General features: G+C 49.0%; 1 protein-coding gene across 1 annotated transcript; it reads right to left on the bottom strand.

Annotated features, from left to right (window-relative positions):
* Nucleotides 1-7,072: 7,072 nt before the first annotated feature.
* On the bottom strand, nt 7,073-12,966 carry Unc5cl (unc-5 family C-terminal like). Its single transcript, XM_076860177.1, has 8 exons — nt 12,582-12,966; nt 11,807-12,107; nt 10,879-11,141; nt 10,116-10,217; nt 9,809-9,876; nt 8,925-9,025; nt 8,682-8,795; nt 7,073-7,295 (listed from the first exon to the last, which is right to left on the bottom strand). Exons 1-8 carry the CDS (start codon nt 12,964-12,966, stop codon nt 7,073-7,075), a joined length of 1,557 nt encoding a protein of 518 aa, XP_076716292.1.
* Nucleotides 12,967-14,535: the final 1,569 nt, after the last annotated feature.

Here is a 14,535-nt window from a genome sequence, read left to right as displayed (position 1 = left end):
GTGATCTGGGCTCAGATAACCTGATGTCACCACTAGAGATTTGATTCAGGAGTGAGTCACATGAAGGATCAGGAGGTGCTCTGAGCTTCCACTTTTGCTGGCCTGGACGGCAGCAGAGGCCTCAGCATTCAGAGATGGTGTGGAGGTCTGGTTCCTCACTCAGAAGTGGCATCAATGTGGCTGCAGTAAAGTCACGTTCCTGTCTAAAGTTAAGTAGCAAACAGCATAGAGATACAACCCCGCCCCTCCACTTGAATCAGCACAGTTTAAGACATTGTTCACAGAAACTTCATCTTAAATCTGTTTGCAAGCCCTCCACGTGATTGTTTATTCTTTAGTATCTTCCCATAAATCCCACTTGCCTCAACACATGGGCCTTTTGTTTAACCTAGTAGATCCAGAATGCTGATGTCTGGATCTGCAGTGTCCAACAGAAGTACAATGAAAGCCACATATGTAATCTTACACATTCTAATAATCACATCAAAAAATGTCAAGGGGCTGTGGTGGTAGCTCAGTGGTGGAGTGCTTGCCTAGCATGTGTGAAGCAGAGTGGATTCTGTTCTCAGCCACCAACAGCTCACCTGATGGGCTGGGAATCCAGGAACACGTGACTTTGCATTCACTGCCTCTGCACCTGGGCAAGCCGTCCCAGTACAGAGGATGTTGGCCTGCACCTTGTCTCCATTTCCTTCTTGAGTTAGGTGCAAAGAAGCATGGGAAGAAAGGGCCCTTCCCTCTGACTCTCACCATCCCAGGAGCTCCTACGGAATGAAGATGTTCTTCTTCATTGAATTTTATTGCCAGCAATTTCCACATGGCTTTGCATAGAGTAGATATTCAGCAAATGTTGGATGAATGGATGGATAGATGGATAAATGGATGGATGGATGATCAAGTACAATAAAAAGGTATATCCAGCTAGATGCATAGTACAAACCTGTGCTGTCCATTAACTGTACCCACTCGACACACATAATTACTGAGCCCTTGAGATGTGGCTAGTAAAATTGAGGAATTGAGTTATTTTATTTCATTGAACTTAAATTTCAAGACCAATTCCTAATGCTATTTTTGAAAAAAAAATAACTGTATGTGTAAATATCATTTTTCAGCTGTAAAACTTTAGGAAAGTTAAATACAGATCAAATATTTCCCATATAAATTAGCATAGGTTATAGTCAGCATTCTACCACTGTGAAAAATACCTGAGATAAACAACATGTGAGAAGGAAAGGTTTATTTGGGGCTTATGGTTTCTGGGGCTTCAGGCCATGATCACGTGGCCTGTGGCTTTGGGCCTGTGGTCACACAGTACATCATGGCAGGAGCCCATGGTGGAGAAGGCCTGTTCATCACATAATGATTGGAAAGCACAGAGCAAGAAGGGGCTGGGACCTCCATATGATAAGCATGCCCCTAATGACCTATCTCCTGCCAACCAGCGCCACAGCCTGAGGACCAAGCCTTCAACACATGGGCCTTTAGGAGAGATTTCAGAAGCAAACTATAGAAGCATACAATTTGAGATGTGCTATAATTGGAAAGGAAGTGCCAGATGCCTGACACTCAACATGAAAAAATAACTTAAAATATGGCATTGATCTTCTAATGATTATGTGAAGAAATCGTAGTCTGGATCTACTAGGTTAAACAAAATATTTAAATTGATGTCACTTGTTTCTTTTTTACTTTTTTTTTTTTAATTGTAGATGAACATAATACCTTCGTTTCTTTTGATGTGGTGCTGAGGATCGAACCCAGTGCCTCACACATGCTAGGCAAGCACTCCACCACTGAGCTACCACCACAGTCCCTTGACATTTTTTGATGTGATTATTAGAATGTGTAAGATTATATATGTGGCTTTCATTGTATTTCTGTTGGACGCTGCAGATCCGGATATCAGCATGAATACCACTCAGCAGTCGGAAGGGATGCTGAGCACAGGGTATCCCTGAGGACTGGAGGCTCTAACTAGACCCCCATCTACTTCCTCAACCCCCAACCAACCCACACTCTGATCCCAACAGGCGGAAGTTCAGACGTGGGCCTCAGTTGAGAGAAACATGCTCACCTATCTAAGCTCAAAGAATGGACCCAGAGACACAAGGAACAGCAAAAAGAGAGGTTCTACTTTAGTAATGGTCTTGCAAGATCTGGTGCCTGGTGGTCAGGGACACACAGATTGGGTAAAAAAAAAAAAAAAAAAAATAGTGTTTTATCCCCTAGAGCATAAGATCCCTCCCTGGTTTCTCATTGGCTGGGTAGTATAGGGTGCACAATCCCCCCCAAACCACCTAGGTCTTACTGTCTCCTACTGGCTTACAAAATATACCTTTAGTTGTCTGTACCTCCCCCACCCCCACCCCACTTTGTTCTCTTGTGGCACTAAAGTCCCCTTGGATTGAGCGCCTTTGGGCATATACACAGTTTCTCTCTGTTGGTCGGTGCTGGGTTCCTTCTCACCTCCTGTTTGTCAAGGGGCTGTGAAGTTGTACCCTGGGTGTTAACTGCTCATGACTTCATCAGCTCGCCCCTGCAGCTGCCTTTCTTACATCCCAAGTCATTTTACACTTAAAGCTAAATACTGTGTTCTGAAAATGGACCCCTAGACTTTCTATTTCTCATACTATGATACCCACAAGGCAGAAGTCATGAATTTGTTTTAGGGACCAGGCAGTAACCTATTAAAGAAAGGGCTGGAGGTGAGGCCATAAAGCCGTGATCAATTGTTCCATCCAAAGGTAACACACAAAGGAAAAGTCTCCGGCTCAGTGAATCTTCCTTGGGTCATCAGTGTGCCATCTCTTCACAGTCTGTGGACTCAAAGGGGACCCTTGACGAGCCTGTAATACGGTCAGTTTGTTCCAAGGGTGGAGAGACTCATGCCCACAGACATGAGAGCTGTTGATTCAGCCCAACAGCCATGGCTAAGCATTAAGTCCCCAACGCCCCTTAGAACACATCTTGTCTCAGCTTTAGGTGCTGTAAATACATACAGGTTTGATTTGAGAAAGGAATGGACCCTTCTATGGGAATCACCCAGCCTGTACCTGCCCCAGGATTTCTAAGCATCCCTCTTCCAGCCCTGAGAACCCATTCTGAGAAATTGGAATTGGACCAGAAAGCATTCTATCCCATCCCAGAAACCCCACCCCCACCCCCGGTTTCTGTTCACAACACGTGGAGACCTGAAACCTTTTAAATGATTTGTTCTGGAGTAGGAAGGAATGCAAAGATGTCTTTGACTGGACTGAAGGGGCAGGAAGAGCCCATGGGAGACCATAAGAAAACAGAGCAAGGGTGTCAGGGGAGGAAGGTGGCCTTCATGGGTCAATTTTGAGCCAGACAATGGGATAAAGGCCAAGGAACCAACCCAGAGCCCTGGTGGGATGGAAAGAAGAGAGGAGAGGACAAGGACAACTCTGTACCTTGCTTCTACAGAAGGGGAAATGAATCTGCCTGACTGACTATGCTGGATGATGTTCACACCAAAAGCACAACCTACCAAATGCTTCCCTCTAACCCTTATCCATGGGTATAATTTAACTACTCACGCACATTCAAATTTACCAATTGGAGCAAAATACAGTTAACAACAAAGAAAGACAATTTACTTCTTTTTTTCTACCTTTTTTATTGGTGCATTGTAATTATACATAATTCCCTGTACAGATTCACGGTTACGTATTTGTACCTGCACATGACATGACCAGATAATTTGGCCAATAGCATACCCCAGCATTTCTCCTTTTCCTCCTCCCCCTCCCTGTTCTTGTACTCCATTGGTCTCCCTTCAATTTTCATGAGATCATCATCTTTGTTTTTTTTTTTTTTTTCCTTTTTCCTTTCTAATTCCACATATGAGAGGGAATAAGCAATCTCTGACTTTCTCAGTTTGGGTTACTTCACTTAACATGGTGTCCTCAAGTTCCACCCAGTTGCTTACGAATGACATAATTTCATTCTCCTTTATGACTAAATAAAGCCCCATGTACACAGATACTGAAAGCAAAACTAACCAAAATGGGGACAGACCTCAACGGATCAGCAGGGCTTTCTTTATTAAGCAACGGGAATGGCACATGTTCAGGAGAGAAAATGGAAACTGGTTACAAGAGGGGTCTGATTTTTATAGGGTTTAAGTGGAACTTGAGTCATAGCAGAACGAATCGTTTGGTCAGTCAGGGGGAACACTTGTGCAAGTTCAAAGCCCAGCTCAGGGGGAGCAGTTGTGAATACTCAAAGCCCATTGTGCTGGGAAGTGGTGAAAGTCCAGAGCCCATTGTTTGCCTGCTCCCTCTGGGAACCATGGTCCTCCTTTCTCCTTGGAGGCTGTTGGTCCCTTTTTCCCTGGGGGTTGCTGTTTTCCATCCTTCAGATACTACATTTTATTTATCCACTGATCCACTGATGCACACCTAGGCTAGTTCCACAGTTTGGCTATTATGAATTGTGCTGCCATAAACATGGGTATGCATGTGTGGCCACAGTATGTTGATTCTTTAGGACAAATACCAAGAAGTGGTAGAGCTGGGTCATATGGTGGTTCCATTCCTACTCTTTCGAGGAACCTCCATACTGATTTCCATAGTGGCTCTACTAATTTACAATCCCTCCAACAGCGTAAAAGTTCCTTTTTCTCAGTCGGTCACTGTGGCACATGCCTATAATTCCAGCAACATGGGAGGCTAAGGCTGAGGCTGAGGCTGAGGTCTCACTAAGCAATTTAGTGAGACCATGTATCAAAATTTAAAAGGCTGGGATGTGATTTAGTGGTAAAGTGCTTCTGGTTTCAGACCCCAGCACCCAAAGTAAAAGGACGTGTTCCTTCTTCTCCACACCTCCTCCAGCATTTATTATTGTTTGTATTCTTGATGGTTGCCATGCTAACTGGAGTGAGATGACATCTCAGTGTCATTCAGATTTGCATATTTCTAATTGCTAGTGTTGAACATTTTTTTCACATATGTGTTGGCCATTTGTATTTCTTCTTTTGAAAAGTGTCTATTTGGTTAATTTGCCCATTTTTAAAATTGGGATGTTTGTTTTATTTTGTTTTTTGGTGTTAAGTTTTTCTGAGTTTGTTATATATTCTGGATATTAATCATCTTTCAGAAGAGTAGCTAGCAAAGATTTTCTCCCATTCTGTAGGTTCTCTCTTCACATTCTAACTTATATCCTTTGCTGTGCAGAATCTCTTTAATTTAATGCCATTCTATTTATGAGCTCTTGGTATTATTTCCTGAGCTTCAGGAATCCATTGAGGAAGTCACTGCTTACACCTATGTGTTGGAGTATTGACCCCACATTTCCTTCCAGGAGTTTCATGGTTTCTGGTCTAAATCCTAGGCCTTTGATTCGAGTTGACTTCTGTTTAAGGTGAGAGATAAAGGTCTGGTTTTATTTTTCTACGTATGGATAATCAGTTTTCCCAGCACCATTTGTTCTAAAGGCTCTCTTCTCTCCAATGTGTTTTTGGCATCTTTGTCAAGGATCAGAGGACTGTATCTGTGTGTGTTTGTTTGCCTTCTAGTCTGTTCCGTGGATCTATGTGTATGTTTTTATGAAAAGGCAATTTTCATATTTTACTATACAATAGCATTCATTATAAAAAAAGCATTAATATTTTTAATTAAGTATAGAAGCAAATTGTTAGGGTTGCCAGAGAGACTGCTGTCCCTTCAACAGATTAACAACACCTGTTTGCAAACAAAAGCATTGCTAGAATCCAGTCAAATCCTCTGTTCTCCTTGCAGGGCCCAGCCTATCCATCTCTTTTGTATACAGTGTCTAACACACAGTAAGTGCTAGATAAGTATTTGTTGATTGAGTGGGACGTTCTTCAACCCCTTTCTTTATTTTCTGACCTTAATCTGGGTCTTCTTTCATGGGTAAAATAGCCCCATTCATTCCTGGGGTAGCCCAGTCTCTTCCAATATGCATCGTAACATTGGTTTGGAGACATTTGCCTGAGGGGAATGACTGAGGATTTCAAATACAGAAAGAAACCCACAAAGACAGGGCACAGAACTGGGTAGAGAAAAAAGATGCTAAGGCAGTCAGTGAGCATATTTAGAGATGGAACAACGTCAGGAAATAGAGGCAAAAAAAAAAAATGAAGTCAATGAAGTCAGAGACTTAAAACTCACACAGTTGGAGGTGAAGAGATATAAAGACTGGGCAAGAATGTTAATCTTGCAGCTTCTTCTCAGCTTGAATGCTTTATGAGAGAGAGAACTGCAGAGAGGGGAAGACAGGCATGAATTGGAACATGAGAGGCAAAGGAAGCGAGGGGAGATTGTGGACAGCAGATGTGACTGCCCAGCTCTAAAACCTTCCTGCCACCCTCCCTCATGCCCACCCGGGCAGCTCCTTAATGTCTCCGGTCCTCTGTGCTTGCTCTTGGCTCCTAGTGTGCACAGTTGAGCTCTTTCCCCTAAATCCAACTGAACACCACCCAACATCCTCCCTAAAACCTTCTCCTTATCCCAGGGCCATATTCAACGTTTCTGCCTTCTTGACTCCTAAAACAAAGCACAGTCCATAGCAGACCACCACACCCCCTAACCACAGGTACCTGCTATTTTAGAGTTTGCCCTCTGCTCATGTGAAGGTCATCTTGATTCCTGCAAGGAACTGTGCTGGTCAGGGGTCCAGGCCTCACCTCAGATACTCCAGTACTCGCCAGTGCCCCAGCCCAGTGCTGGGTCTTATTAAGTGCTCAGTGAACCCTTGTAGACTAAACTGTTGCCGTGCGGTGCCCATGGGGCAACCTGGCAGACCACTGGTCTATGAAATAGCTTTCAAGAGGCTGGCAGGACTGTGGCCATCTCCTGGGATCCCGCGCCCCCTGCTGGCCAAGAGAGGACCTGCACGCAGAACAAAGTTCGTGGGCACAGGGGCGGTCGGGGTGCAGCCCGCGGGTGAGAGCGCTCTGGTATCTTGGATGGCCTTGGACATGGATTGTGGCTTCTGAAGAGGGCTCTGGGCACGTCCATCGAGCTGCCATTTTCTCTCTGGGCAGAGGAGCACACCCCCGGCTTCCCCCGCCCCCGAGAGCAGACGCTCAGAGCTTCTCGTCCAGCTCCAAGCCCTGGTTCTCCAGGGCGCCCCCACGGGCGGGGGCTGGGCTGCCTCTGGGTGTCTGGCTCAGGTAGTTCTGGATGACCGAGGCGCAGTCCAGCCGCTCCATGGCGGTCATGAGGTCGTACAGCTCCTGCAGACTGCCATTCTGCTCCTCAAACAGCTCCAGGATGGCGGCGGCGGGGCTGCGCTGGCAGGACAGGAACCTGGCCCGGAGACGGGAGGAGCGAGCTGGGGAGGGGTCTCCCTCTCCTCCAGGCACAACTGCGACCCCCCACCCCCTTCTCCAGCCTAGCTCTGGGTCTCCTCCTGCTCTCCCTGGGGTCCAGGGGACTTGGGTGGCCTGAGGCCCCAGGATTTTAAAACCTCAGATTGTTGGGGCTCGGAAGCAAACTCCCGGGTTCTGTTCCTCTCTGGGCCTCAGCTGCTTGGATGAAAGGACCTCTGAGCTTGCTTCCCGCTCTGATTTCTGTGATTGCCTTCTCCTCCCCCACCGCAAACACGCTCCTGCCGCACCCAGGCTCTTAATGGCTCCCCTCTCTGTCTCCCAGGCCACAACATTCTACCCACCAGAAAGGAAACAGTTGCTCTAAACCATAGATTTTATCATGACTCTCTGCTGCTCAAAAATCTTCCAGAGTCTTCTGCCCACTGAACAAGCCAGTGCTCCTGACTTTCTGGCTCACCCCTGCCCTGGTGAAGCCCTGCCTTTCTGACCCTCACTCCCCTCCTCCCACCCTGAGCCTCCTTTCCTGAGGCCTGCCCCTGTCCCACCTTGCACACACCACACCCACAACCACCTCTGCTGCTCCCCTCAGACAATGGCTCTCTTCTCTTCCCACCCCTCCTCCCTGAAGCCCTAATTGCAGGTTCCTCTGGTCATAGCTAGCTCTTCAGCTATTGTGTATTTTCCCAGTGTGGTAGGCAACTTAGATGCACACAAGCAGACACAAAGATCACTTGACTTTATTTTTAAACTCTCTGCATCCCTTACTACTCAGGATATGAGCTCCTGAGAGCTGGAACCGGCTGTCATTCTTGTATCGCAGTGCTAGCGGGACACAGTGGGTCTTGAAGAAATGCTTAAATAAATGGCTGGTTTTTAAACCCACCATTTTCAAAGCCCTACTATAGCCCCATCTCCTGGGAAAGCCTTCCCTGACCCCTGCACTCACAGCCTGGATTCTGGGACCTGGTTCAGAATTATTCTACAATTTCTTTGTGAATTCCTTTGACAGGGACTGTGGCTGCACTGCCACCACAAATGCGAGTTATTGAGTATACATGTGCCAGGCGACTAGCCACATGCTTTACACACACTATCTGCTAGTAATCGTGAGCACCCAGTGACTTGCATGATATTTGATTCATTGTTAACTCTTTTATTGTGACCTACTAAGAGCCAGGTGTTACTCTAGGTACTGAGGATACAGTGATCAGTAGAGCTACCCTTCTACGGAGAAGAGGGTAGGGAGTAGCTACTGTTAACTTTTAAGTCATCCCCTGATCTGTGGTCCAGTTCCCAGGGTGTCCTGAGGATTCCCTACCCCAACCCACCCGCTACTTCCATCTGCAGACCTTGCCCTTCTTACCGGATTTTCATGCCACAGAGCCCCAGGTGAGAGGCCAGTCGTCGCCAATCATTGCCTGTGATGCTGTTTGGCTCCAATAACATCTGCAGCTGCTCAAAGAGCTCTGGGGGCAGCCTGAACCAGGGGGAAAGAGTGTTCTTGGAGGGAAGGATCAAAGAGACCCCCAAACGCTGTACCTGCCCTGTAGGTGTGGGGAAGGAATCCCAAACATCCCCCAGGCAGAAAGGTCACCCCTCACCTCACCTGTTGCACAGGGGTGGCTGGGAGACAGGGGGTGGTGCTGCCCAGGACTCTTCCTCTGACGCCTGGAATCTGAGGATCTCCATGTACTTGGTTTCCAAGCCCTGAGTTCACGGAGGGGCAATGAATACACTTGGGGTCATAAGACATTCCCCTTGGAAGAAGCTGAGAGCTTACTCCCATTTCTTGTGTCTCTGATTCACCCTGTGACCCAGAGTCACTTTATAGGAGATAATGTCCCACCCAGCCCTCTCTTGCTTCTAATTCACTGACCCCAGAACCCCACATTCAACCTCAAGTTGAACCACTGAGCTGTTTGGGGACTGGAACACGAAAACCCATACAGGGTGCATCCTAAGCTACCATGAGAAATCCTGGATGCGGTCATGGGGCGGGGGAGATACCAAACTCAGGCGCTTGTGCCCCCTTCCCTCCATCCCACCTTCCTCCCTAGAGACAACATCAGGGTACCTGTCTACCTTCCACTAAGATGAAACGCCCCTGATTTCTTCATATAGTCCTTTGAGGCTGTGAGATGGAGGAAAGAACTAACTCCCTCCCACCTGCTCCAGGCCCCCTTCCTGGTCACTCTCCCACTGGAGATACCAGGCTTCGGCTCTCCGATGTAGGCACCTAGGAGACACCAGGTCTCCTTGCTGTCTCGGTCCCGAGGTGGGAGAAGGGCTAATCTACCATCTGGTTCTGTTCCCCGCTGGATTCCTCCATTGACAGACAAGGGAGTGAGATGTCTGTTCTGCGGAAAATGGCATCTTTATCTACTTGACTTTGTGTTTAGAACCATACTCAGCAGGTACCAGACCCCTGGCCCACCTTACCTGGGACTTGTCACAGGCCCTCCCTTCCTTCTGCCCTCAATAACAACTCACATCCTGGAAAGTGTGCATGGTGACAATGATCTCATTGGTTGATGCTGAGCAGTCCTCATTCTCATTGACTAAAAAGAGGAGGTAGGAAGTGACAGATGTGAGAGGAAAAGACTTGGGGTGAGAGGGGAGGAGAAGTCAAAGGGACTCTACAGGAACACTAGGGCTCTGAAGAAGCAGGGGCCGGACACTGCAAAGATCTGCAATGACTCCCTTAACAGAAAGTCTGTGTGCACAGCCCAGCGTGGAGCTGCAGAATATCAGGGTTGTTGGTATGTGGGAGCAGGAGGATTCGGGGCTCCTGGACTACCTGCTTTTCTCCGGAAGCAGAAGGAGCGGAAGGGGCACTTTCCATGCCAGATGTGGAGATGGGGAACCAGCTGGCTGCTGCTGTCATCCACATTCTCCCAACCTGGGGAGGGCAGAGAGGGCAGAGAGGCTCAGAAGGTGGGGCCTTCCACAAATCTTAAAGGAAGTTGTGGGAAGAGTAAAGTGAGGAGGGTCTCAGTGGATGGAAATCTCCAGAACCTGGGCAGGGAACCAAAGTGGCCTTGAACCCCATACTCCCTCCTCTCCCCCTCCCTGCAGCCTCCATCCCCCATCCATCCCCAAAGCAGCCGTGCACCACCACCGTGTGCCCTGCCCATTACTACACAAATATAGAGTGGCATTTGCCCTGGGCAATGCCAGCAGCCCTAGCATAAGGGCAAGAGGGCCCAAGGAAAGACTGGAGGCCCTCTCCCGTGCCAGTTCCACCCAGGGGGACAATAAAAGCCTCCATCTTCCCCTCCCCCATTCCTTCAGGGTATAACACCACCCACCTCCCACCTGGCATCACCCTGTCCTGGGTGGGTAGGAAGGGCTGGGCGCACAGCAGAGGGAGGAAGAGGACAAAGCCTGGAAGCTTCTGGGCAGCAGCAGAAACCAGGAGGTCTCCTTTCTGCTGCTGCTGCTGGCCCAGGAGTCCAGGAAAGAAACTTAGGGTTCCCAGGTTCCCAGCCCAGGGGGCAGCCACGGACCCCTCTTTCTCATGGGGCTCCCTGCTTCCAGTTCCCAGGCCCTACCCGCCTCACCCTCAGAAATGTACTTGAGCTTCAGGCACTGGTCACCTCTGGCCCCAGTGAAGTCGAAGAGCTGGCAGGGCCCGCGCAGGCGCCCACCGTGGGGCTGCTCATTGGTCACCGCCCACTGTAGGGCGCAGGGCGTGTTGTTCAGGAAGTAGACGCGCAGCTGCAGGTGGGACTGCCCAGGCACCAGCGGCGAGCAGAAGACGGCCAGCTGCAGCCATTTACGGGCAGCCTGCCCCACAGGCGCCTCTAGCACACAGGTGTACAGGCTGCAGAGGAAGATGGTGGCAGGGACTGGCACGGGAGGGCAGGGAAACACCAGACCCCAGTGCATCTACCACCAGGCTCCCGTCATCTGAAGGGCCCAGTGCAGGTCTCCCAGGAGGTGCGAGAGCACTCCAGAGGGACCTACGGAGAGGACCTGGAGAGGGGTGGGCTGGCTGCTAGAGGTGTCCCAAGGTGAATATGTCCTGGTGCCCCTCACTGAGTGCAGAAGAAAGCCAATGAGTATTCTCTGGCAGGGAGAGTGGGAAGGTAGGCTCAGGATCCCCACGCTTTTGAGGGGCCCCACAAATGGCCCTGCTCTCATCAACAAGAGGTAAGGACATGGGGAAGCAGACACCTTAACATTCCAGAAGGTCAGAGATGGAGGACAAACATGAGTTGAAACTGGACGGGACAAACTGGCCTCAGTAGTTTGGAGATAGTACTGGACAGAGACACAAGGTCGAGACAGTTGCAGAGAGACCCTGGTAGGAATGGAGCAAACCCCCTCCAGGCACAGACACTTCCAGGCAGGCAGAGACAGAAGTGGGATGCACAGCCCCGGACAGTGTTGGAAAGAAACAAGATGCCATGGACAGCAGGACAGAGGCCCAGAGAGGGACACGGGGGACATGGGAGCAGGAAGACAGGCCAGTGGGCAGGTGCCTACCTGAAGTGGGAGAGGAGGATGCGGCACTCATCCAGGGACGTGTGGGCCCCTGGCCGACCCAGGGGCCTCCAGGCCTTGGCATCTAGCAGGGAGGTGTCGCTACTGTAGGTGCGGGCATAGCTGGGCTGCTGGGCACAGTGCTTGAACGTGAGGGTGCAGGGCTGCAGAAAGGAGGCTCCGTGGGGGCCACATGCTACCACAGGGCTCACCAGCCCCTGAGACCTGGACAGTGACGGGGCATCTGACAGGTCCCACACCAGAATCAAGGATACCCGCTCCTGGCGGCCCACGGCCACAGCACCTGGGGAGATGGAGAGTTGAGACGGGTCTGGTAGGCAGGCACCCTTACCCCGGAAAGAGGTCAGCCAGAGTAAGAGAGTTGGTAGGCAGGAGCCCAGGAGAGGCCCCCAGCAGGGCCCAGAGAGGCCACATGAACGAGACGGCCATGAGCTGACTCATGGCCTAATCCTACACCAGTCAGCACCCAATCTTCCAGGGCTGCTGCTAACCCATGCAGGGCCTTGTGTAGATTTGCAAACCGTGCTCTTCCTTTTATCTGAGAATTGTCAATGCATAGTGTCACTAGAACAAGGCACTTTACTTCCACCTGCCAGGAAGCTGTCACAAAAGATAAGTAATATGTCTGTCTTTGGATCCAATAAGGTTATACTAGAAAAACAATTTTCAAAATTAAAAAGATGCCTATGAACAGATGTGGTGTCTTAATGCACAGTTCCAACAACTGTATGCCGAGGAGGAGGCTGGGAGTGGCTACCTGGAGGGATGTGCAGGGAAATGCCTGTATCCTGGAGTATCAGGCAACCGCCGCGGTGGTCCACCTCTCGAGCCGAAAACACCAACAGTTTGTTCATCAGCTGGCGGATGATGGTCTGGCCCTGGGTGGGCGTGTGCAATTCCTGGTAGAAGGCAGCTATCTCTGGCAGTGTGGCCGGTGGACACTGCCTTGGAGCATCGTATTCTGGTAGTGGGGTGGACGGGGACACTGGCTCTTCTTGCCCATCTGGCTTCAGACAGGTCCCCAGCAGCCAGCGAGAGCGATACCAGCGAAGGCACTGAACCAGAAGGAGAGCACTGGCCACTGGGATCCCCACCAGCAGGAGGAACTGGGAGGGCTGGAAGGAACTCTCCTGGGGGCACATCCGCCTGGTCACTAGATGCTGCTGGCTCTCCTGCACCCAGTGCCAGTCAAGGCCAAGGGCCTGGAGGAAAAATGGGTTGGGTCAAGACTTGTAGAGGCCAAGACTTGGCTTCCATGTGGCTGCAGTGAAGGAGCACATTCCAGCACAACTGCTGGATCAATTCCTTTCATAGACCTCCACCTCCCCCCATATCTATCTATCTATCTCTCTCTCTCTCTCTCTCTCTCTCTCTCTCTCTCTCTCTCTTTCATGACCTAGTACATCAAAATAAACTCTGAGGCAGAAAGAGTTTACATTTAGACAATGAGTTCAAATGCTATCTAGCGCATTGTGGCTGGGTATGCTTATCTGATTAGTATACCTCAGTTTCTTCACCTGTCAAAATATCTACCCTGGCCAGGTGTGGTGGCATACTAGCAACTCAGGAGGCTGAGTCAGAGTATCACAAGTTTAGAACCAGCCTCAACAACTTAGCAAAACCCTGTCTCAAAATAAAAAGGAGGAAAAAGAGGACTTTATCTTGATCTGCAAGTGCTGATACAGCAAAATCTTAAGTGAAAAAAGCAAGACACACATAGGCCTCCTTTGATCTTATTAATGTAAAAAAAAAAAAAAGGCATAGGCTGGGGGCATGGCTCGGTGGTAGAGTGTGTGCTTAGCATGTGAGAGGCCCTTGGTTCAATCCCCAGCACTGCAAAAAAGATAAGTGTATATAGTATAGATATGCGTTTATGGGTGTGTGTGTGTGTGTAGATATAAATGTGTAGAAAAAGATTTGGAGTGGTCGTGTGCAATAAAAACAAAATGCAAGCCAAATATGTAACTTTAAGTGTTCTGGTGGCCACATTAAAAAAGGAATAGGACAAATTAATGCTATTTTTATTTAACCCACTACGTTCAAAATATTATTTCAGCAGTCAATTAATATAAATTTATTGCGATATCTTCCATTCTTTTTCCAACACCAAGTCTGTGAATTCCGTGTGTATTTTACACCTAAGGCACATCTCAGCTGGGACTTGCTGTAGTTCAAGTGCTCAGTGGCCACATGTACTAGTGACTGCTGTCTTAAGACAGTGCAGGTCTGGAAGGATACCCCCCAAACTCTTCCCACTGGTCACAGCTAAAGGCCATGGCAAATTGAGAGGGCAGAAGACGTGAATAAGGACTACGAATGGCACCAAACACGTATTTTATGTAAACTTTATCATTCTTTTCCAAAGTTACTAAAAGTGGAGGGGAAACGTCCCAGGCGATCCCGAGGATGGAGGGAAGTCCTGTGACCTCATTCGTGGATGATAAGCACTGTCCAAATGTGTTTGTTTCTTTATGCCCCTCCTTCTGCCAGAAACTCCCAAGGTAGCTCCCAGGCAAACACACAGTACAACATGAGTAACAAAAGTTAAAAGTGAAAGAAAGAAAGAAAAACAAAGGTGGGGGCCTGCTCCTCACAGGAGACTTCCCAGCAGCCTCCAGTAGAAACGCCAGCTCTTCCTTAATCCACCTTCAAGTCCCCTGATTTCCAACACCCTCTCACTCTATGGGACAGGTTCATTCTGGCTCCCACTT

Source organism: Callospermophilus lateralis, chromosome 6 (genome assembly GCF_048772815.1).
Source record: "Callospermophilus lateralis isolate mCalLat2 chromosome 6, mCalLat2.hap1, whole genome shotgun sequence".
Lineage (NCBI taxonomy): Eukaryota > Metazoa > Chordata > Mammalia > Rodentia > Sciuridae > Callospermophilus > Callospermophilus lateralis.
This window is presented reverse-complemented; position numbering and strand designations above follow the sequence as displayed.

Bases quoted from the DNA above. Each gene is read 5' to 3' on its own strand.
- Unc5cl (XM_076860177.1), bottom strand. From the start codon at position 12,966: ATGTGCCCCCAGGAGAGTTCCTTCCAGCCCTCCCAGTTCCTCCTGCTG. The intron at 12,108-12,581 runs GTAGCCACTCCC...CCATCTCCCCAG, and splicing joins TTCCCTGCACATCCCTCCAG to GTGCTGTGGCCGTGGGCCGC. The intron at 9,877-10,115 runs GTAGTCCAGGAG...TCCTCTTTTTAG, and splicing joins CTGCTTCCGGAGAAAAGCAG to TCAATGAGAATGAGGACTGC.